A 23,320-nucleotide genomic window follows, 5' to 3' on the forward strand; every position below is an offset into this window, starting at 1 on the left:
GTGCTGGCTGGCACCATGGGAGACAGCCCAATCCACCGGTGCCCACCGTTCATTGCAGCCCAGGTTTCTCAGCCTTGGAGTCCCTCCCCTTCTTCATACCCTCTTTCCAGGAGGGCAGGGTTCCATTTCTCTGCTGGTGTATCCCAGGACCCAGGGACTGGGCCTCTGGCCACTCCATTTATCACCCCTCACTTCTAAGGCATGGACACAGTAAAATAACATAGAAATCAAGAAAATCTTTGCAACAAGTGAGTTTGAGAGACCCATCTGTTTTGCCTTTAGGAGCACCTGGACCAGCTTGGTGATTCAGGCCCCCTCCTCTCATCTGTTGTGCTCAGATCTCCCACAGCTTCTTTGCCCAGGGCACCAAGCCAGTCCTACCTCTCCCATGGTGATGGCAGGAGGCCTGGGAGGGAGCTCCCCACAGAGCCCTCTGTCCTGGCTAGACATTGGCCTGTCTGCTCTGGTCCTGCTTTGAGGTTCTTAACCTTTCTGGGTCACAGACCCCTTTGGGAAACCAAGAATGGGTTTGCATCCATCCGTTCAAGTGTTCCAAAAAGGTTAGGGAGCACAGCTGTCTGTCAGGCCCTGTGCAAAGAGCAGAGTGACCCCTGCCCTCCTGGGACATATGAGTTAGGGAAATAGGCAGGCTGTGTGCAAAGAACTCAATGGGAAGAGATGATGACAGCTTGTCAGTCATTGTTCAAGGTCAGGAAGAGGCTCAGCTTATGGTAGAACAGCAGGAATATACGCAGGGGATGGGGCAGATCCTGTATAATTTTGTAGACCATTTTAAAGACTCCATCTAATTCAGAGTGAAGCAAGAGGCCACCAGGGGGCTTGAGCAGAGTAGCAGCATGCCCTGTCTAGCTCTGGCAGCTGTGTGGAGACAGCATGTAGTGGGTCAGGTAGAAATAGGGGATGGAAGGTCACTGCAGTGATGCAGAAGGGATGGACACAGCTAACGGCATGATCCTGGCATGGGAAGAAAAGCCACAGTCCTTCTCCCTGGAAGAGGGAGCATTTACAGATCCTTGGACAGTTTTTCCAACTCTCCAGATGCTCCTAGACCCAGGGTTCAGCTATAGCCACCCTGATTTAGACCTCAGCCTCTCAGGTCTTCCACTTCAATTCTAGTTGACACTGCTAACCCTCAGCCTATTTGTGGAGTGAGGCCCAGCACAGGCCACAAGAGGGGACAGTTAACAGTAAAGCCATCAGTGGCAGTACCTCTGACTAAAGTGACTCCTGGATCCAAAACACCCAGCAGGCTCCACTCAATACCTAGTCAAGACAGGCTGCTGCTTACCTAGCCTGGCTTCTGGTCCCTTGGATGACCTGAGAAACATGGAAGAATCTCACAGATGTCACGCTGAGTGAAGGACGCCAGGCCAAACAGATATATAACTCACAAAGTTTCAATATAGGCCACAGGAAACACTGGTGGACAAGTGCAGAGACAATGTCCAGGGAACTTTCTGAGGAGAACTTTCTGCTCTCTGTCTTCATGGAGCAGAAGAGGGTGTACCCACATTTTCAAAGCTTTTTAAATTACACATGTACAATTTCGCATATTTCACTGTTTACAAATTTTATCTTAAAAAATAGGCTTTAGAAGTATGGCATATCCCAGACAGAAGTAGGAGTCAACTGCCTAAGAAGACTCCCCCCACCAAGGAAAAATGGTCCCTTACCCTTGTGGGGTGCTTGAGGCAGCTGCAGGGAGGGGAACTGCTCTGTTAGAGGAGTGCAGGTGGAAAGTTTAGAGATCGATATTGGAATAAAGTGATTTTGCATTTTAAAAGGGAGTTCTGAGGAAAGCAATGGTTATCCACACTGATGGTGGGACTCAAAACCCTTGGCAGCCAGTAGGTAGGGGCCTCCCAGTCCCAGCCAAGTGCTATACCTTGCAAATAATGTTCTGTGTGGCCATGATGGGCGGAAGAGCAGGACAGAGAAGGAAGAAACCCTGTTCTTATCTCACCCCTTTCAGCTGTCTCTCTACTAGCCTCCCAGCCCCACATGGCTGTCTGGCCTTTGCCTCCCCCGTTCGCCTCCGATCCTCCTTGCTATCATATCTCCTTTTGTGGTTGTAGGTGAGCTATCTAGAGATTCTGTTCCCAGTCTGATGTGTTCCTCACCTGGCCCAGACCAGGTACCTGTGGGTGGCAAAAGGCTAAAGGAGACATTCTGCTCCCTGAGTACTGCTGACTTAACCACCCCCAGAACACTTACCTTGCCCACCTGGACAGACTGACAGCCTCCATTAGGAGGAAGAGACAGGTTGATGCTGTCTCATGGGTGGGTCATCAGTATGGGCTGATGGTGGAGCAGCAGGAAGCCATTAGGCTTTCAAGATGGGGGCGAACCACCACCAGCAACGGGAGGCTGACAGTACAAAAGTAGAATGCCTGAAAGTTCCAATATGCCACAGCAGGTCTGCAATCACCCATTGTCCTGAACTATTAATACTGTTTCCCTTCAAACTGACAAGAGTCCCAGTTTGGGCAATCAATGTTATGGTCACTCGGCTCATTTAAAACAAAAAGGATAGCTGAATGGCAAAGCCAAGAGGCAGGTGTGCCCGTAAGTGTGCCAAAAGGCTGGCATGAGGGCTGTTGTAGGGGAAAGGGAGAAAGGAAGGAGACAGCAGGGAGTGGCAGGGAGTGAGGGGACCAGGAGTAGTGTGCCTGTGCATGCCAGGGGTTTCAGCAGCTCCCTGCAGGGATCCCTCCCCAAGTGAGCTGAACACAGCAATCTCATAGGCTTGTATACACAAAAGAAGTTAAAGACCCAGGAAAGTGTCACAAGCTGCATAGCTTGTTTAGTGATGAATTAGGACACATGCCACACCTCAAGCCTGAATTCCTCTCTCACTGTCCAATGCTAGTAGGAAATAACCCTGGGCAAAGGGTGACAATTTGGTGTCCCACTTCTGTAGGACTCCTCTGGCCCACCCTAGATTTCCAATGAGGATATGAGTTGGATCACATTCCAGTGCCACTAACTACGACCTTGGGTGAGCTTCTTGTGGGTCTCCAGTTTCCTTCACTGTAAAATAACAATAACAATAGTTTCATCTCTGATGACTGGCTCAGTGCAGGAATTCCAAAACAGACAGAGCCCCCTCCCCGAGACCAGTGCCCTTGAAGCAGGGATCTGGGATGGGCTGAGGCAGCATCCAGGAGAGACCCCAAACACCAGGGGCTTTCAGAACAGCCCTTCCTAGAGGAAGGTGAGCACAACTTAAAGAAATGCTCCCTCCCTGCTTTACATCAGAGCCCCAAGGGAAGAGGGAGGGCTGTTCTTCACCGCCTTGGCTCAAAAAAAAAATGGACACCCACAGGGCAGAGGCGATGCCCTTGGGATGTGTATTGGGGTCTTCCCACCAATTATATCTTCTGGGGAAGCAAACTCTAAACTACATCTAGGCAAAATCAGAGGAGTTTGACTTATGTATTTCTTCAATCCTCACCAGCAAAGAGAAATGGTCTTCAGGATGAGAAATGTAAATAAACATTACAAAAAAAGAAAGTTAGCATCTGAAGAAGGCAAGGAGATCAAATCGAGCCCGGTAAATGAGCTTGTCTCTCCAGGCCAGAGCAAACTCTGAGCACAAATCAAATGGGTCTAAGGGCTCTCAGAGCTGCTGGGGGTCATCTTGGAGATCCCTAGAGCCCAGAAAGGGACAAAGGTCTAAGTTTTAAAAGGTGAAGAGGTTGAGTTGAAACAAACAAACAACAACAACAACAAAAATAATCAGCCGCCTGGCAATACGGAATACAACCTTCGACAAAGTTCTGGAACAAATTTTTTAAATTGGTGGCTTGAGAGAACTTCGGGAGACATGATGGTAGCTTAGGAGCTACCAAGTTCTACTCAGAGTAAGCTGAAGCAAGGGAACTGGGAATCTGTTTTGATAAGGGATGCCCCATGTATACACAGAAGAGCAGAGTCTCACCTGACACTGTCACTTAGTGAGCGTGCATCGAAAAGTTACCCAGGTAACTTAGGGCTGGGTGGGCATGGAGGGAGGTCCTTGGTGACATCTATGGCCATGGCCTTTGCCATTGTCACCCTCCTTTTTGCATTCTTATCAAGGACTTCACAGAATGGGGGAGTACAGAAGCTAATCAAAAATGCTGAGGACCCACAGCTGGTCTGTGGGATGAGGTGCTGGATAATAGATTCAAAATCCAAAGACATCTCCCCAGTGAAATTGTCATTCCAGTTGCAAAAGCACAGGAGTTCCTGTCCTGTCCCACCCCTCCCTGCACAGCAGAAGACAGATTCAACAGCTTCCCTTCTAGCACCCCATAACCTAACCCCCAACCTGGTTGGGATGGAGGGTATCAAAAGTTTTCTGGAAACTTCCCTCCCCCTTCTCCCTGACTGCCACATGTTTCATGTGATAATCAGATAGGCACACTTTGGGGTCCCAGGCTCCTTTGAAAATCTGATGGAAGCTATGAACTCTTTCTCCAGGAGAAATACCCAGAGATATGAAGTGGTGCTGACCATTGCACAGGTCCACAGGTCCCCTGTAGCCTGTTAAATAACTTCTTGGGAAACCAGGTGTTTCCAATAGCCAGCCCCTGCCTGCAGCCTGTCTGGTGGTCATTAGTACCTCAGTGTCACTCCGTCTATTCCTTTCTTCATGGGGGAATAAGGGCAAAGTTCATGTAACCCTTAGTGCCTATGCTGGGTTGAACAGTGTCCCCCAAATTCATGTCTACTCACAACCTGTAAAAGTGAGCTTATTTGAAAACAGGATCTTGGCAGATGTAATCAAATTAAGATGAGGTCATACAGGATTATGATAGGCCCTAAATCTATGTGATTGGTGTTCTTAGAAAAGGAGAAAATTTGGACACAAAAACAGAACATACAGGGAAAGCACTATGTGACAATGGAAGCAGAGATTGGCATGATACAGTTACACAATAAAGAAAGCCAAGAATTTCTGGCAAACACCGGAGGGGAGGAAGAAGCAGGCAAAGAACCTCCCTTAGAGTCTCAGAGAAAACTCAGCCCTGCTGACACCTTGATTTCTGTCCTCCAGCCTCTGGAACCATGAGAGAACAGGTTTCTGTTGCTTTAAGCCACCCAGTTGTGGTAGTTTGTTATAGCAGCACTACAAAACTAGCACAGTGACTGAAGGAACCTGGGGCAGCAGGTATAAGTCCCCCAGGGGTTCTCATGAGCCCAGCAAATCTGTGACTGGGTTTCCACCCCGTTCCTCATCCCAACCACATTTCGTGGGGTCTTGTTGGTGCTGACTTCACCTGAGCTGCTGCCACCAGGCAGCCCTCAAGCTTTGCCAGTGAGAAGGTTACAGGCCACTTAAAAAGAAGTTAGAAATCCCAGCACATCCATCTTAATAAGTTTTATTACAGCCTGCCAGTTTAGACTAATGACTAATTTACTATATAAAATACCAGCAGCATTTTTTTATTTTGTTAATTAATTATCTCAAACAAAGGTGAAATTTATAAAAGTGTCCAGAAAATGGTGCACATTGTAAAATCGCCTTGCAGCAGGAAATGCAATTATTCCTAAGCAGGATCAAGTTATTACTATATTGACTTAGTTACTTTATGACTTTGTAATGGATTTCTTCATTATTTTCTTGGGATTGTGGCATTCGTGATTGCATTAAAGTCTCTTAATCTATGCAAATATCATTAGGCACCACTAATAACCTCAGCAACTTTCCTTCATTCCAGGGAATGTGCTAAGTACTTGGCCTGCACAGGTCACTTCTGGAGGAAGAGAGGAAAGCCAGACAGGAGGACATTCTATTGGGAAGCCCTCTCCACTCAGTCTGGCTAGAGGCAGAATGAGTGGGCATCTTATTTTGGTTCTGAGGCGCTCAAGAAGGTCCCTTTGCTCCAACTCTCTTACATCTTTCTTCCATGAGAGGGATGGATATGTCACCATAAACCTCCATCTTATTGAATTAAGGCTTTGGAGGGCCTCCTTTAGATGTACCTGATCTGGAAAGAAATACTCATTGACCTGGTATCTATCATGGAATTGACACCATGTTCACGAGTGCCTTAATCTGTTCTAGCAGCTGTAACAAAAGTGCTAGATACTGAGTAGTTTATAAACAACAGAAATTTATCTCTCATAATTCTGAAGACTAGGAAGCCCAAGATCAGGGTGTCTGATAATCTCACTTAAGGTAAAAAGGACAAAAACAAGCTCCTTCAGTCCTCTTTTATAAGATCACTAATCCCATTCACATGGGCTATGCCATAACCTAAAGCCAAAGGTCCCTAATACCATCATCTTGGGCGTTCAAATTTCAATGTATGAATTTTAGAAGGGCACACAACATTCAGGCTGCTGCAGGAAGCATAAGGCCTTACCATGATGGGACAAGGGACTGGGCAGTTTTACAAAAGCTAAAAAGAGCACTGGATCTGATTGTGGGTGGTGTCTGAGTAGAGCTGGCCAGAATAGGACATACTAGTGATCACCTATAGACCCTAGCAACTGGGAGAGATATCCTCAATGTGGTAGAGCAGAGGAGCCTTTAAGTAGAGGTAATCACCCTATAAGCAGCTACTAAGTCAAAGGGATACTCAATACCCACAGCCTCATCATCCAGGTCATAAGGCCAGCCCATGGCTGCAGACTCCCCATTTTTCAACCAAGGTAGGCCGTAAGACCAGTTTGAGCTCCTTTCACCAATCCCAAAACTGGTCACACCATTGAGAAACCAAATCCAAGCCTCTAGCCCCTAACTCCAAGGCAGTTTCCCATTTTGCTTTTGCTGGAGATGGACCTTGATCACACCAAGGCATGGGGTGCAGAGCACTGCGAGTGTGAGTCCTGGCTCCTTTCCCAACCTGGAGCTTGCTCAGACTACACTGCACATCCGTCCATGCGTTACTGTCACTCTTCATTCCAATAGCGCTTGAGGAGCTTGCTCTATGAGGCAGGCACAGAGCCAGGCCCAGTAGTGGAAAGACACAAAGCTCCCACCCCCACATCAGAGGAGATGCTGACTCATGAGTGTTAACGGGGAAACTGTTTTGGGACACAGTCACTCTTGGTCTCCCGGTTATTATCATTTTGGCCACACAGAAGGATGAGCTTGATTCAGGCTCAGAATAGAGCAGGAACTGGACCCAGATCTCAGTTTCTGGAGCCCAGGGCTAGAGGACACTTTACTTCCTGCGTATCTGGAGTGGTCCCTGCCCTGCACTGTCCTGCTGTGCTCTTGTAGGTGAGCTAGGACCAGCCTGGGATTCACTGTGCTGCAGCACTTGCTCCTCCTCCCCAGAGCTCCCTCTGCCCTCCTCGGATCAGCATTCCCAGGCTTCTCAAGGTTAAGGAGCCATTTTTAACATCAAAAATGCATCAGCACCCCCCTTGACAGATGTTATACTCTGAGTATCCATTGTTTGAGAGAATGCAAAATGTCGAAAAGTTACCTTGAATTGGGCAGTGCTTTCAAATGGATTTGTATTTTTTCGATCACAACAGCATCTATGTGCATTTAAAAAATAGTCACACATACCTATAAAAAAGCCATTTCTGATGCAGTAGGCAGACAGATTTGAGGTGCCTGAGACCTCAAGCATGGTACTACTGTTATGAGTGGTCTAGCTGTTGTGCCATGGGTGGAGAGGAGGGTGGGAACTTGCTCTGGCCATAAAGGGCCGACCCGGACTGAGAGCCATTGTTGTCCCTTCTTCTCCTCCTTCAGTTCTTCCTCCATCAGCCTTTTCAACCCCCTCTTTCTCACCCTAAGCCCCGGCTACAGTTGGGAGCTCCTAGCCTACTGTCCATGCACTCCCACCCCACCATGCATCCTGTTATTATTGCAGGCCCTCCCCTCCAGCCCGGCCTGACTGCTCTTTGGCCTCCCCACAAAGTCCTTCTCCCAGTCACCAGGCTCCTCCTTCCCACCCTGGCCTCCCTTGACCCTGATCCCAGCCCTTTCCTTTCAGAATGCCTCTTCCCCTTCTCCTTTTCCAGGCAGACACTACAGGCCTGAAAGCTTAGTTAGTCCTTTTGATCATAAAAGACATTTTCTGGTAAAATCTGTCATGTTGAGGTGACAAGAGCCACCACATTTCAAAGGCATCCCTGCAGAAGGCAGTGCTGAATCCAAAGGTGTGGAACCCCCAAAATGGAATTCCAGGCTTGTGTTTTACTTTATTGCCCAGAACAGAGAAGGCCTGATGCAGCTGTTAAAGAGGCCAGGCTCCAACTCCACCCACACTACTCACTGCCGGTGGATGTGGGCTTCAGTCTTTACTGAGCCTCTGTTAACTGATCTGTCAAATGGGGATGTGATCCTGTCACAGGTAGTGAGAAGTGAATGGAATGTGTGGAAATGCCCAGCTGGCTCAGAGCTGACTGTCAGGACGTTCCCCGGGGGCAACCACAAGGTTCTCTATCAGATGTGGCTGCAGCAGAGTGGGAGGGTGGACTGGGGGTACCAGACAGTAAGCCAGAATCCTCACCCACTTCCTTCACTCCCAGGGTATCTGCTTCATGCATAGTGGCCTTCACAGTGTTTGTCACTCAAAGTCACCTCCCTTGAGACCTTTCAGTGGTAGGGTTGTGTCTTGCTTTTCAAAACCTGATTCTTCAGCTCCTTGTAAACAGGCCCTTGAGCTGAGTAAAGATTTTTGCATTTTCTCCTACCACCAGGTTCCCTTCCTTCTCCTTATCTCTCCCCAGAGTTGGGAGGCAAGGTGGCCTGTCCTCAGGGCCCATGGCCTCAGCCAGAATGATGCTGCATCCCAGCAAACCCTTCATGTGCCATGATGTATTGTCCCCATCCTTTCTCACTCCATTATCTGCATCGGGCCCCGCCCTTCCACAGCTGGGTCATTCAGACCCTAATTTGGAAGCACTTTTACCCAAAGGTCAGTCTGCTTCTGATTTGTCCTAATAAAGTACCTAATGCAGTTTGTTGACTGACAGCATGACTGATTAGTGAATAACTGGAAGGATCCAGGGCAGCCCAAAGTAGGTGTCTGAGACATGAAAGACCCCCTTTCTTTCACTTTGTAACCAAATATTGCCAACCAGAAGGCCTCAGGAAACCCCCCTTTAATGACAACAGCAGGTTCCTCTGTTGTTAGCAATGCCAGCCACACACCAACAGTTAACATGCTGCCACCCTTCAAAATAGTTTGTTCCCTTGAGGAAGCTGACACTCCCCACTCAATCTCACTAGTCATTACACATAATGCAAGTCATGTAGTCTCCAGAGCCATGTGTCCCTGAGCTCATGGCAGCTTCATGGCCATCTGGCCTGGTGAGCAGAGCAAGGGACTACCTTCTGCATGGTAGAAGAGAGCTCAGGAGCTAGACCACATGGGTTCGAATCCTGGCTTTGCTGTTTATCAGCTGTGGGACCTCTAACAAGTTGTCAAACGTCTCATGCCTCAGTTTCCTCATTTGTAAAATAGGGGTAACTACCTCATAAAATGTAAGTGCTCTGAATGTTGCTTGGTCTGTAGTGAGTGCTCAGGAAGAATTTGCTATCCTGTCCACCTGACATGAAGGCATGGTCTTGGCTTAAAGTATCAATGGCTGAAAGAATCTCTGTGCACATCATAGGGGCTGACACTTGCCATCTATCATGCCTGTCAAACTCCAAAAGCCAACCCTTTCTGTGGGGCTGGAAGCCATTTCTTTGGCCTTTGAGGAGCATGCACCTATACGGGATCCATCCCTCCCCACAGGAAGAGAGGTCCTTATCAAGTACAGTGGGGGCTTAGGGGGTGGGCGTGGCCTGCCTGTAGACTCAGAGAAACCAAGAGAATCTTCATATGTCCAGAACATACCAACCTGAATGCAACCCATATAACCACAAGCCCATTGGAAAATGTGAAGTTTCAGGGCCTGAAGTTGAAAGAGAATGATACGTCTGGAGCTGAGGAGGGTTTCTTCCTTTTAGAGTCAGTACCCAAACAGGTGTGGGTGCCCCCACATCTAATATTCTGACCATTTGCATTTAGACCCCATTATCTGAAGTCCTTAGAAACATCTTAGCCATCCATCCATTCACATTTACCTGTCGCCATTTATGTGCCATCCATCATAAATCTATCTGCTTTCTGCAATCATTTTTCTCTCATCTGTGTATCTATCTATCATCTAACATTTAATCTGGATATCTAGCCCTTATTAATCATGTCTACCATCCATCCATCTCTGTGTCTATCAGGAGTCCATTATCAGTTAGGAGTTAACACCGTGTGTACTTAAGCATGGGCCTCCAGTTTCCATGGGGTGTGTGGCAGTGACCTCCCTCCAGGAGGGTTGAGGTGACTGGGTCAAAGTGAGAGAGGAAGAAAACCAGAGGATTGATTAAAGAGAGTCCAAGTCTTCCCTCTCAGGGTAGGGCTGGCTGATGGAGGAAGTGGGAAGGGGCATAAGAAAGAAAAGAAGAGGAAGAGGGGGGGACTTGCAAAACCATGTCTAAGGGTTGTTGACCTAGAGAACTCCCCCTCATGCCACCTCCCCAAATCAGAGCATTCTTTCGGGATGAGTCCTGTGAGTGACAGGAGGGATGCCCAGGATCAGGCACTAAGGAATAGAAGGTGAGTGCTTCCATCACTCCCAGCACAAACAAGGCCCAGAATCCTGCAGCCTGGAGGAATGCACTCCTGCAGGCAGGGGGAGTCCCAGAGACATGGTGTACAACAAGAGAGGACAGTTTGGAAAAGACCCATTGCAATTCTTCGCAGCCCTGGCTACATGTTGGTATCATCTGAATGGCTTTCAAAATCCAAAAACAAAAATACTGATGCCTGTACTCTACACCAATCAATCAAATCCAGATCTCAGGGGTCAGCCCTAGACATCTATATTTTCAAAATCCTCCAGGTGGCCTTCAACGCATCTAGGACTGATAACCACCATCTTACAAGATCCAAGACGGCTGGTACTAATCTCCAAAGGGTTGCCCTGAGAAAGAGGAGCAGGCCTTGGGCTCTGAGCAGATCCAGGGAGGCACCTAAGATGGCCTTCTTCAGGGCTGTGTCCTGGGTCTTGCATAGGCCAGTGGGGTTTTTGCCAGGGTGTTCAGGAAGCATCTCTTTACACTGGATCATGATGGAGGAGGCAAGGCCAAGCAGACTCTGAAGATCTCACACCTACTCAGGATCCCCAGAGGTCCTTGGCACAAAGGACCAGGGGTAGAGAGGGGCTGGGAGCTGTGGCCTTTAGGCCAGTCTCTTGATGTGTGGGACTCCTGTGTTAGAAAAGTACCTTACATTCTGAGGTGCCGTGTCTCCTCAGGAAGCTGAGCAGCAGGCCGTTAGCTCCTCCATCATCCACAGGAAACAAGGCACCACCCTCAATATTAGAAATGGGCAGGGGGTCAGAGGGGCAGGTAGTTTGCCCTGTGTTTTGTCTCTAGCAGTGACAGGGAATTCAAGGGAGCCATGAGTACCCACCCTCTCAGGACAGCATGGGAAATTGGGCCACAGCTCACAGGAGCATCAGCCTGTGGTCAGGCATGGAGGGTCACCTGTAGGCATCAACAACCATCCTATGGCTTTGAGACTGAGCAGCTGCCCCACTCAGCTCACTATCCCCTGCTCCACAGTTAATAGAGACAAACAGCTCCAAGGGGTTCTTCTATTTCTTCCCCAGCACTGTGGCCACTCGGAATTGATATTTTGCCTGTCAGTGAGATGCTTTTGACAGTAGCCCTTGGTCTCTCCTCCTGTCTCTTCCTCCCCCATGGACCACCCTGGCCCTACCTAGCCCCTGCAGCAACCTCCTTCCCTAGCTGGGATGAAACCCTCCTTTGTCTGTCTCCTTAAGAGCCGAGGACAAACTGGCCATAATTTATGCTCCTGCATGATATAAAGGAAAAAAAAGCCCCATTATGCTATAAATTATCCTGTGATGGGTGAAATGCCGTGAGTGTACCAGACGCCAGCGGAAACCCCATTAGACAACAGGGTTCTGCTGCTGAGAAGTCCCCACAGAGCTCCAGGCCGTCTGTCGTGTGCCGTGCGCCTGGTAAGGATAATGTAGCAGATCAAATGTATAATCAGTTACCTGGAGAGACGGCTGCGCACCAGAGCCCCAGCAAAAGGTGACTTCTACATAGAACCTCCACAGTGTCGGGCTCCGGCTGGAAGGCCTGATGGCGGATTCACAGGTGGAGGGGCAAGGGCCTGAAAGGGGCAGTGAGGGAGTGGGTATGGTCTCCAGAGCCCCCAGGGCTCAGCTCCTGCCCAACTCAGGACCCAAATGCCAAGGAATCATCTCTCAGGCCCAAAGAGACCATTGGAGTTCCCTCCCAGAGGGTGGTGATAGATATCAGGTTCTAGTTCTGTCTGCACAAACATGCTGTAAGCCCCCAGAGGGCACAGAGCTACCCTTGCAAGCCCTCTTTACAGGAGCCATACCTCTGCCCCGAGGAGGGCCCACGGAGGGGCTTTTGGAGCTGGAGCAGGGAAACTGCAGGTAGGGGTGATTGTACAAGCAGGTTAGAAAAAGAGAGGCCCCTCTCAGCCCCCAGATCAGAGGGTGGGGAAGGCCTGCAGACTCCAAAGGAAAGAGAATTACTTCTTAGGCATCCAGGAAACTTTAAGACACCAGGCTCTGGGCAGAGAGATGGGCGAGATGGAGGAGGGATTGTAAGGCTAACTGGGATCTCTGGCAATCAGGGATGGACATGAGAGTAGGCCACGGACACCCTGCCCATCCACCCTCTGAGTCCAAGCCTTGGTGGGATGCTAATCTTGAAGTATTTAGAAGGTAGAGTTAGCTAAAGGAATGCAAGGGAGGGAGGCTGGCTGCTATCTTCCAGCTCCTGCTTCCTCCCACCCCTGACATCAAACAGCCCAGTCCCAGAGGGAATGGAGCAGATCAAGGCCTGGCACTGCCTGGCCCTGGGGGGGTTGGAGTGGGGTGAGGGTCTTCATTTGCATTCCATTGCGGCCCCCTCCTCCGTCCCCATCCCAGCAGCCTTTGATCTGGTTTGATGTCTCTTTCAGCCTCTTCCCAGGCAGGAAGGCTTTCATCCTCAGGAGGCAGCTCCTAGCCCAGCTGCATTGCTGGCTCCGCTCTGGCACAGTGTGGTGGGGGGAGGAGGGAGGGCATGGTTGTCCTCTCAACGGGTCTACTTCATGCTGAGAGCTCCCCTGAGGCCTGACCTGTGACCCCATATTCCAGGTGAAGGGGCTGTTCTCAGGGAGGGCAGTCATCCTGGTTGCATGGCTGCAGAGGGATCTAAAACCTGAGCGCATCATCTTGGTGTGGTCAGCGACTCTGGAAACTGGTGTTACGAACCTGACAGTAGGCAACTATTGGGTTCTCAGGATCTGGAGAAGGTGGTGCAGACCTTCAACCCTGGCAGCACCTTCTTGATTAGATCGCAGGTCAAAGGCTGTGAGGTGACTCTACCAGGACTGGCAAGGAGAAGGCCAAGGAAGCCTCGGGATTTGGGAAAGGGAAGTCAGGCAACCTTAAAAATTGCACAGATGTATGTAGATTTGGATGAATCAGCTTGATTTCTAGTTTCTGTTCAGAGCCATAGGTACTTGCTGATCTGGAATGAGAGAATTCATAGAAATGGCTCATGGGAATGCTGAAGTGTAGCTCTCGGGAATGTGTTGCTTGTTTTGGCTCAATCCAGGTAGGCCAAGGACTATCTCAGTGGTCTCCAAAACACCACCTGATCGATGGTCAGGGTGGTGGAAAGGAAAGCCTGGTTTCTTAAGTTGACTTGTCCTGGCATGACTTTGTTCAATTCAATGTCCCCAAGTGTCCTCTCTACACCTCTAGGGGGAGGGGTATTGCTGTCTTACCAGCCCAGTTACAATGGTTGTAACAGTCATAATAGTTGCATTTATTGAGCATGCACTGTGCCAGGCACTGTGCTAAAAGCCTTGTTTATCTTAACTTACTTATTTCTCATGTGGCTCTGCCCATGGAATGTATATACCTTGTTGTATGTTTGCACAACAAAAACATGGTAGAACTAGGATTTGACAAACAGCCTCATTTCCTTTCTGGGTCAGGTGTAGCTCCCAGCCCCCTGCCTAGGGAAGAACCCCCTGACCCACAGGTGAAGTGAGAGAGAAGGATTGTACCCTTCACCCCCTAGACCCATGCCTCTGGGTCCTTAGGCACCAAGAAATGAGCCTGAGACCTAGGATACACCTTGAGTCAGGGAAGACTCCATGGGAAACTAGCAGTCTAAGAGACCCCTGAGGACCCTGCATGGGATAGTCCAGGGTTTCAGGCTTTGCCCAGCAGCTGAGGGGCCATTCTGTGGGGCACTTGAGTCTGGGATCTTGCTGGTCCTGATTACTCTCAGGACCAAAGTCTACAGGAAAGGACAAAAGCCTCCAGCTCTGTCATCATGAGTGTCTGACAGTTTCCTCCCACTCTTAAGATGTTGCCTTTGAGTCTCCACATCTTCCAGCCACACCTCTGTCTACCCACCATGTGCAGACCTCAAAGCCATTTATTCCCATGCTGGACCCTGGCCCCAGGGCTCTCCCCAGTTCAGTTCCCTCCCCACAAACCCTGTCTCAGCAGCTGGAGGAAAGAGGATAGTAGAAGTCTATTGCAGTAATAAAAGGCATTAACCATCTGAACACTCGTCCACAGTGCCCCAGCAGCCGTCTATCCTTAAGCAGGAAATATTGTTTAGTGCCGATGGTAATGAGCGAATCAAATTTTGAAAATTAAACCGGAATTTGAGCATTAGCGCAAGGATGCTGGCATTTGGCAAGTCGAGTGGTACTGCTGTCACCCGCCTCCTCCCTGCTCAGGGGCCACTCACCCTGCAGGGCCAGTAGCATGCTCCCCACACTTCTGGGGTGTGTGCCTATGGTGGGGGGCACTGGCTAACATAGAGCCCTGAAATATCTCCCTGTGAGGCCTGTTCTAATCCTGAGGTTCCACCACAGACACATCATGCTTCTCTGTTTTCTAAACTCTCCTTTAAAAATGCAAATCCTTCCTGCCCAAGTCCCCGGTTCTGCCCTGACACCCCTAGATGAAGGAGCACAAGAGTCTTGTCTCTCTAGTGGAGACAAGATTCTGACAATCAGACTCCACTGGGGTCTTCATATGTGCCTATAGCTTCCCAAGACGTGTTACCCAGTGCACTTTATAGGTCAGGAAACCAAAGCTCAGGTTTAGGCTGGAGTTCTGGAAGAATAAAAAACATTCTGAGGCCAGAGAAATGGAAGATGTTTATGTTGGTGGGAAGGACAGCAGGAAGGAGGCTGTTGGAACAGCACTCAAACCTCCCCGGGGTTTGAGTTGCAAGTCTTGCCATAGTAAGGAACTAGTTGGGAGCAGTTGAGAAGGGCAGCCAAAGGTCCCTCACCTCCCAGCCTTGGCTCAAATTCTGCTGTGCACCAGGAGCCTTGGCATCTGCCCTATGCACATGACCTCCTCCTGGGACCCTTCAGGATATGGCCACATTCCCCTTCCCCAACCAGCCCCTTCAACCTGCAGCCCAGCCTGATCTACTGGATTTAAGACAGACTGCCAGGCCTATCTGTTCTCTCTTACCTGGAGTTATGGCAGAGACTCTAGGACCCATGGTCTAAAGACTTTAGATTCTCCAGGAATCTCAGAACCATGCATAACCTCCTAACCTATTTAAAGAGAAAATCCAGAAGGGCCCTCAAGACTTATCTCAGGTCCTCTGTTCAGTCAATTCCCAGGCACAGAGTAAGTACTCAATAAATATTTGCTGAAGGAGTGGCCAGAGGAGAATGTTAGGTGCTCTGGCCCAGCCTCTCCTGGAAAGACCGCCATCCGATACTTTTATCCACTTCGTAGGGGTAGGATATGGGGCACAGAGCCCAGCTGCCCTCGCCCTGGGTGCAGGCAGGGTTGGGACTGGCTCCCATTTTCTGTTTTCCAGTCCTTCTTGGGAACCACACTCCCTGTCCCCAGAGTCCCAGGTGCTCCCACATACCTTCGGACATAGGTACTCCATTTTAAAAGAGCAGGAGTCAGCAGCAAGGGCCATGCCACTGAAGACCAAGAGGCTGGGATTGATTGAAGTTCAGCTGAGGGCACTCCTGTGCACCCAGGTGCTGCCTCTCCGGAAAAGCACAGGACCTTGGTGTTATCCAAGGTTCTGCCAGCTCTGCCTCTTTGTGGCCTCATTCCTCCTTAGATAGGCACACTGGTTCTGGGGCCTGCAGTGTGGCATCCCAGTCTTGTTAGAGGACCTATTGATTATGGAGGTACTGGCTCCCCATCTGGATGTCAGTTCCAGTGAGTATCTCCACCTCTTGTTCAATTCTATAGAAGCAGTGCTTAGAGAAACTTCTGGTACAGAGACAGTGTTTTTCAGGCAGTTGTTGAATGATTACAGGAACATGCTCCCTTTGCTCTACCCCATGCCCAGGAGGAGTTCATATAAAGACCCCAGGGTGGGAGGTACAGAGATGTCTGCACTTCCTCCAGGCCTCTGGCATGTCCTGTGCAGCCTGACAATCAATGTTTGCCTGTGCTGGGTACTGGCCTTGGCCCTAGAAGTTGGAAGGTGGCACAACATGGTGTCCTGACCTGAGCTGGCCTGTGTTGAGTGGAGGATGACAGACTCCCAATGCTGGCCTCTGATGGCTCACCACATCCTGGAACCCCCAGGGGTCTCAGTGATCTCTCAGTCAGGGGCATCTTCAGCCCACCTGCACACTGGCTTTGAGGACTTTCCTCACCACATCTCCTTTGGCCAGTTCCAGCAATGTCTACCTGAATAACTTTTCAGAGGAGCAGCAGCCCTCTTACACCCTGATCATGGGAGACAGTGACTTAGGGCACCCAGGAGAGGGAGCCCACCAGAGCCTCCCCATCACCCAAGGTCCCCAGCTTAGAGAGCTGGGTGTGGCCAGGGTCTGCTCAGCCTACATTGGGAGTTAGGATCTGTGTCCACATTGGAGGAAGGTGAGCACTCATCAGAAACTCAGGCAGTCTCTGAGACTCTTGCTAAGTTGGTATCAGATCCAAGACACCAGCTAAATGGTACCACTCATCATCTAACAGAGCTTGGGACATTGCCTAGGGAACCAGAAAGAAGGTGGGCAGGGAGAGTAGATTATAGGGTGATAATCTCTCTTCACTGGTCACCCACAGCCCAAGTCTGGTCCATCCTATTATCTCAGGTGCCCCCTCTACCCTAAGTGTGGATCCTCTCTGCAGAGGAGGACCTGTCTACTCTGTCTACTCACAGCAGGGGTGATCTTCCTGGCCAAAATAGGGCAGGGAAAACCAAGGGGGCACAGTATCCCATTTCCTTTTTCTCCTATCTAGAGAAACCCAACTGGTCCCCACTATTACTGCTTTCCAGGCCATTACCCCTGCAGCATCTCTCAGAATCCTAGCTATGTGAGGAGAATATATTTGTCCCCATTTCACAGATCTAGAAAACTGAAGCAAGGAGCAATTAGTTACATAGTCAGGTGTGAACCCATGAGCCTGCCCAGAAGGAGATCTGCTGGGAACTCAGAATCCTTCCAGCCAAAGACAAGCCTTAGGACCACAATAACAAAAACCCAACTAGAAACAGAGAATACAAACTCATCACATTCAAGGATCCTAAAACAAACATTTGAGTGAGGTGGGATAATTCGAGAATACCTGGAAGAAGTGGGTCTGAAGTGTCTTCTTGCAACCCTTCAGAAAGGCAGACTAGCTGTACTTTCCCTGAGGAAATTGGGATGGGCAGGAGAGGGGAAACCTGGCCTCCTACACGTTTAGAAAGGTCTCCAGAGGGACACAGGCGTGCAATGAAGAAATGTGCAGGCAAAGGACTTCAGGGGAGGGGAAGAGAAATTAGCAAAAAAAAAAAAAAAAACCACTGGCAAAAGGAAAGAGGCTGGATAGAAGACACGTGTGGATGAATTTTAATGCAATCAGAAAGCTGTCATAATGATAATAAAGGAATACATTCAGACGTCAGGAGAGGGAAGGCAAGGAGCTGTGTCCCAGCATTTAAATCAGGCTGGGGGAGGAGGTGCTTCTCTTTCCTTCCTTTTTCTTTCCAATAGAGGAAGTGGAATTTCTAAACTGGAGGGCCAGGGATTAGCAAGGGGCGGGGTTTCACTTCAAAGTTTCTCTGGAAATTCCATTTAATGGGAGCCAAGGGCTGGGGGAAAGAGGAGACTGGGCTTTGCCTCAGAGAAGTTTCAATTGCTCTACAAGAGGAGGAAAAACTCCCCTTTCACTTCAAGTGAAACATTGCTACTGCTGTGTGCTGCCCGGAGTCTAACCTCAGGGCCCCACCTTGGTCTCTGTTTCTTTCTCTTCTTTCTGCCCACCTCTCTTCTCCTTGCTTTTTGTTTCAGATTCCTTTTCCTCTGTCTCCTGCCATCTCGGCTCTCCCTCTCCACTTCTAATTTCATCTCTCTCTATTCCTCTTCACTTCCTCCCATTCACTCTCTCCCTCTGTTTTTTCCCCTTGGTTTGGAGTTGATGAGCTGGGAACCCCACAGGACTGGAGATGAGGTGAAATATGCCCCAAAGTCCTGCCATGACCCAGAGTCAGATAGAGCAGCCCAGGCTGAGGCAGATGTAGGGCTGGGTTCTGGCACCAGAACTTCTGCCTCAGCCCAACTATGTGAAGGGCCAGGCTGATGTTATTCCCAGTCCCAGAGCTGGTAACAGAAACTGCCAATGGGTCCTGCAGGTTAAGGAAGGAGCAGGGATCCAGCACCACCTCATCATTGAGAACACAGTCAGTGCCAGTGCATCTGGACTAAGGGTTACCCACAGGGTAAGAGCTCTCTGCAGAGGATCTGGGGTTGCTTGCTTGGCTTTGCTCTAGACCAAGGAACAGTCCCTTAGTTCTATCTGAAATCTCTGGGCAGTGAGGACTCTCTGGAGGGAGATGGGGGGGACAAGAATCAACCACCTTGAGAACAGAGGGACATCAGGGTCTGAGTACCCTTGTGTTCAGAGGAAATCACAAACACATTACTATTTGCAGTTTGGGGGGTCAGCATTTCTGCAGCTTTCACTGTGTCAATAATTTACCAGTCCATAAACATCTAGTGAGTGCCTGCTGAGAGCTGCCACCATGGGGACCTCGTTCCAGTCACTATGGCTGCATTCTAATTTAGCCCAAAACCAAGTGGTGTAAACCAATTGTTTATTATGCTCACAGATTCTGAGGGTCAGGAATTCACAGGGCTCAGAAGTCTTGCCTCTACTCCAGAATGTTTGAGTCTCAGGTGGAAGACTCACAGGTCAGGAGCTGGAATTATCTAAGGACTCATTCACTCACAGGTCTGGTGGCTGACATTAGCCTTCAGCTGGGTGCACTAGGTGCATCAGTGGAGTCCATTTGGGCTCACTGGAGGGCTTCACATCATGGTGGTTGGTCTCCACAGAGCAAATATCCCCCAAAGCGAGAGCCAGCCAAGATCTGCTCCCTTTTATAACATAGTCTAGGAAGTTATAAGTCAGGGGCACCACTTCTGCCACTCTTCTTTTGTTACAACAGTCCTAAGAAGAGTGGAAAGAACAAAGGATGTGTTGGGTGCGGGAATCCTTTTGCATTCATTTACAAGCTGCTGCAGATCCATGCAGCCCAGTGGGATTCCCTATCACCTTGAGCACATAACTGACTGGGGTCCACAAACAAATTGACACTCATCACAGCATGGGTGCTGCTGAAGCACCTACAGAAACAGGTTCCTGGGAAATGCCCCAGGCTGAATTTTACAGGATGAACATTTAGGAAGGTCCAGACCAAGCACTGGACATTAAGATGGAGGTAAAAGCAAGGGAGACAGAAAGGAGATGCACATCTAGGAAGGGCATAGGGCATGCTTCATCCATTCTGTTTCTTGATGGTACTGAGTGCCTCTTCTGTCGCAGGAGAGAGGCTGGACCTTCTTCCCTCTGGAGCATACCTGGGATGGGCCAGGCAGGGCCCCACAAAATTCAACTACACAGGCAAAGCAGTAGATAATTTTTCTTTTGAAATTCGGGCTATACGGATGGGGGACTGAGAATAAGAGAGAGGAGGCACAAGGGGCATGGTGAGAAGGCCATATTTTAAATTGAGACTTAGAAGAGAAGAATCCAGCCTTATGAAGACTGCTCGCCAGGCAGAGGGAACAGCATGAGCAAAGTGGCCACTGCAAAAAATTCTGGCACCCGGGGAAGACAATGTGTGTTAAAAGGACAGGGAGAAAGGAACAGGCAGCCCAGACTACCCTTCTGCCCAAGGCGAAGGCCAGACCAGGGGCTTTGCTCCTCAAGTGTGCAGCCTGCCTTCTAGGCAGGAGGAGGCCGAGTTGCTGCCACCCAGCTCCCTCCTTCCTCTCCTGTTCCCCTCTATGCCCTACTCTCCCATCCTGCTTCTCTGCTGCTGCACTCTGGCTGCTCAACTCCTCCCTCTGGAAACCCGCTCTAGCTATGGGGGGTCCTCTCCCTGCTCTCTCCCGCTTTCCAGCTGTGAACCCCCAGGCCCCTTTCCCCGCAATCCTCCCTCCCCTGCCCCTTGTCCTCCACCCTCGCCGTGCCCTCCTCCCTCCCACCCCCGGGACCGTTCCGCGCCACCCGGCTCCGGTAAGCATCTCCTAATTTTGTTCTAGAAGATAGAAAACTCTTCGTGGGCATGCTCAATAAGCAGCAGTCAGAGGACGACGTACGCCGCCTTTTCGAGGCCTTCGGGAACATAGAGGAATGCACCATCCTTCGCGGGCCAGACGGCAACAGCAAGGGTGCGTGGGCGTGCAGCCACGTGGGGAGGGAGTCTGGGAGCGAGGCTTGCAAGACTCCGAGCTGTCCAAGTCCGGACCGGACCGGGAGGGCAGGGTTTGGGGTGCTTTCAAGCCTTTGGGCCTGTCTTTCCGTTCTGTGTGCTCTGTCTCTTGGTCTCTCTCTCCCCCTACCTCATTCTGCTTTCATCCAGGTTGCGCCCTCTCTCTTGGGCCCTTCTTTTGCCCTGCCTCAGGGTTCTAGTTCTCCTTGGCCCTTGGCTCGGGCTCAACTTCTCTTCTGTCCCCGCAGGGTGCGCCTTTGTGAAGTACTCCTCCCACGCCGAGGCACAAGCCGCCATCAACGCTCTGCATGGCAGCCAGACCATGCCAGTGAGTGTGGCCCTTGGGGCGGGGACTGGGCCATCTGGAAACCTAGACGTCCGCCCCGCAGGACCCCGCCAGAGGGCCAGTGCTCATAGTCTCCGTATGAGACAGGAGAGCATTTCCCTTACACTGTTTCTCAGACAAGGACACTGAGGCCCAGAGATGTGTTAAGGAATAGCCCTGTGGTGACCCAGATAGAAAATGCCACTGTCGGGTTGACAGCTGAGACCTATACTCTTGGGCACCATGCTGATGCCCCCACCCGGTTACAGCGCCTGACAGACAAAGCAGGAGGCCCAGGCCAGGGGTGCTGACAGCTGGGGACCAGCGCTGGGGCTGGTGGGTCTCACATTCCACCCTGGCTGCAGGGAGCCTCGTCCAGTCTGGTGGTCAAGTTCGCAGACACTGACAAGGAGCGCACGATGCGGCGGATGCAGCAGATGGCTGGCCAGATGGGCATGTTCAACCCCATGGCCATCCCCTTCGGGGCCTATGGCGCCTACGCTCAGGCAGTAAGTGGGGGCACAGATGGGCCAAGGTTCTGGAGCTCCCTCCCAGAGCTCCAGAGAGGAGGGACACATAACCAAAAATGTTACTCTGCCCTGGGGAGTGAGTGGAGCCAGGCATAAACCCAGGAAGGATAACCTCACAAGGGATTAAGAGAAGGCCGGTCCAGTTGTGGGTGGATGCCAGGAAGAGGTGGGTTGTTGTCTTTGTGTTTAGAAGAGGAGCTAGAGAGAAGGCTTTCCCCTGGGCAGCAAGATGGAATTCCCCAAATGCCCCTCCCACTTAGCCAAAGCAGTGCAGAATCCTAGGAAGCACTGATGGGGAGGAGGGAAGATGCCAGTGTTTGTTCCTCATCCCTGACCTGCCCCCATGCTTGGAGGGATATTATCAGTCTCTGGTCATTCGCAGCAAGCGTCTTGTGAAGTGACACCTGCACTTCCCCTGTGACACCTCAGGCCCCCCTTCTCCCAGGCCTCTGGCCCACCAATTTCTTTCTTCCACAGTAGAGCCTTCTCTGACAGGATCTCCCCAGCTGCCTCCAGACTTGTAACCACAGTCCCCACACAATGGCACTGAAGTCAGCTAGTATTCTGGTTCTAAACATACCAGCTCACCTCATTTCCTCAGGAGTGTCCAGCTGTGGCCACTTCCAACAGCCTCTCCTGCTCCCCACTCACCTTTTGACAACATTGAGGGTATCTGGGGTCTATTCATGATTCTCCTGTATCTTCTGCCCCAAAGACTCTGGGTTAAGACCATTTGGGGGCAGAAATCTATGCCATTAACTCTACAGAGGCTTATCCAACTCTCTGGCACTTTGGATGTCACATACTCACGAATGAGAGGCCTTACTCATGAAGCCAGTCCCCTTCCCTTACCCTCCCCTTACCCTCCCCAACAACTTCAGAATCTCAAAGACCCTACTATTACTTTTGAATGCAGTCATCTCCCACGAAGTCATCTCCCCAGTAGTAGCCAATGAGGACTAGGGCAGGAATGGGGGAGGCATTAGGGCTCCCTGGATGTGGTGACCAGGAGATGTCTCAGCTCCCTGGGGCTCAGGGCCTGGGAAGTTGGTCCACAGGAGCTGAGCCCCCTGGTGGGGAGGGATACCCCTCTGGAAGCGTGTGATATTTTTTCCACTCCCTCTGCCCCAGCTGATGCAGCAGCAAGCGGCTCTCATGGCATCAGTCGCACAGGGTGGCTACCTGAACCCCATGGCTGCCTTCGCTGCCGCCCAGATGCAGCAGATGGCGGCCCTCAACATGAATGGCCTGGCGGCCGCACCTATGACCCCAACCTCAGGTGAGCCCACGGGTATCAACACAGGACCTGGCCCAGTGAAAAAGCACCTGGGTCTAGGCTAGGGCCTAATTTCAGTTACTAGTGAATCATCCTGGGGCAAGAGCACATGGTGCCTAGGCCCAAGCTGGCCTTGTTGCCTGGCACTTTGTCTCAACAATATTCTGATCAGTGAGGATGCAAGGGAAGATGGGATATGGGTCCATGAAGTCCAAGGTAGGAATTTCAGGGTGAGAATATCTCTGATCTTGTTTATCCATGAATTGTTAGGAATGAATTCATCTTGACCTCTACTAACAATCAATATCTGCACAGAAATTGATATGCTCTTCAAGGTCTGAAGGAGAAGAGCCCTGCCTGTTCTGTGCCCCTAGCCCAGGCATAGGAAAAACCCTTTTTCTTTTTACTTTAAGCCAACCTAGAGTTACTGGTCTTTTCCAAAACAA

The 23,320-nt window shown here is 50.4% G+C and overlaps 1 protein-coding gene across 50 annotated transcripts in view; it reads left to right on the forward strand.

Annotated features, from left to right (window-relative positions):
• Nucleotides 1-23,320, forward strand: part of Celf4 (CUGBP Elav-like family member 4) — a 291,322-nt gene that overhangs the window by 242,393 nt on the left and 25,609 nt on the right. For 26 of the 50 annotated variants that reach the window (XM_078030107.1, XM_078030108.1, XM_078030111.1 and 23 more), the window contains 4 exons: nucleotides 20,574-20,702; nucleotides 20,992-21,071; nucleotides 21,434-21,577; nucleotides 22,730-22,877. In XM_078030107.1, the coding sequence (XP_077886233.1) occupies nucleotides 20,574-20,702; nucleotides 20,992-21,071; nucleotides 21,434-21,577; nucleotides 22,730-22,877 (501 nt within the window). The remainder of the gene's footprint in view (nucleotides 1-20,573; nucleotides 20,703-20,991; nucleotides 21,072-21,433; nucleotides 21,578-22,729; nucleotides 22,878-23,320) is intronic. The other 24 variants (XM_078030109.1, XM_078030113.1, XM_078030119.1 and 21 more) reach the window with 1 other exon arrangement.

Source organism: Ictidomys tridecemlineatus, chromosome 13 (genome assembly GCF_052094955.1).
Source record: "Ictidomys tridecemlineatus isolate mIctTri1 chromosome 13, mIctTri1.hap1, whole genome shotgun sequence".
NCBI lineage: Eukaryota > Metazoa > Chordata > Mammalia > Rodentia > Sciuridae > Ictidomys > Ictidomys tridecemlineatus.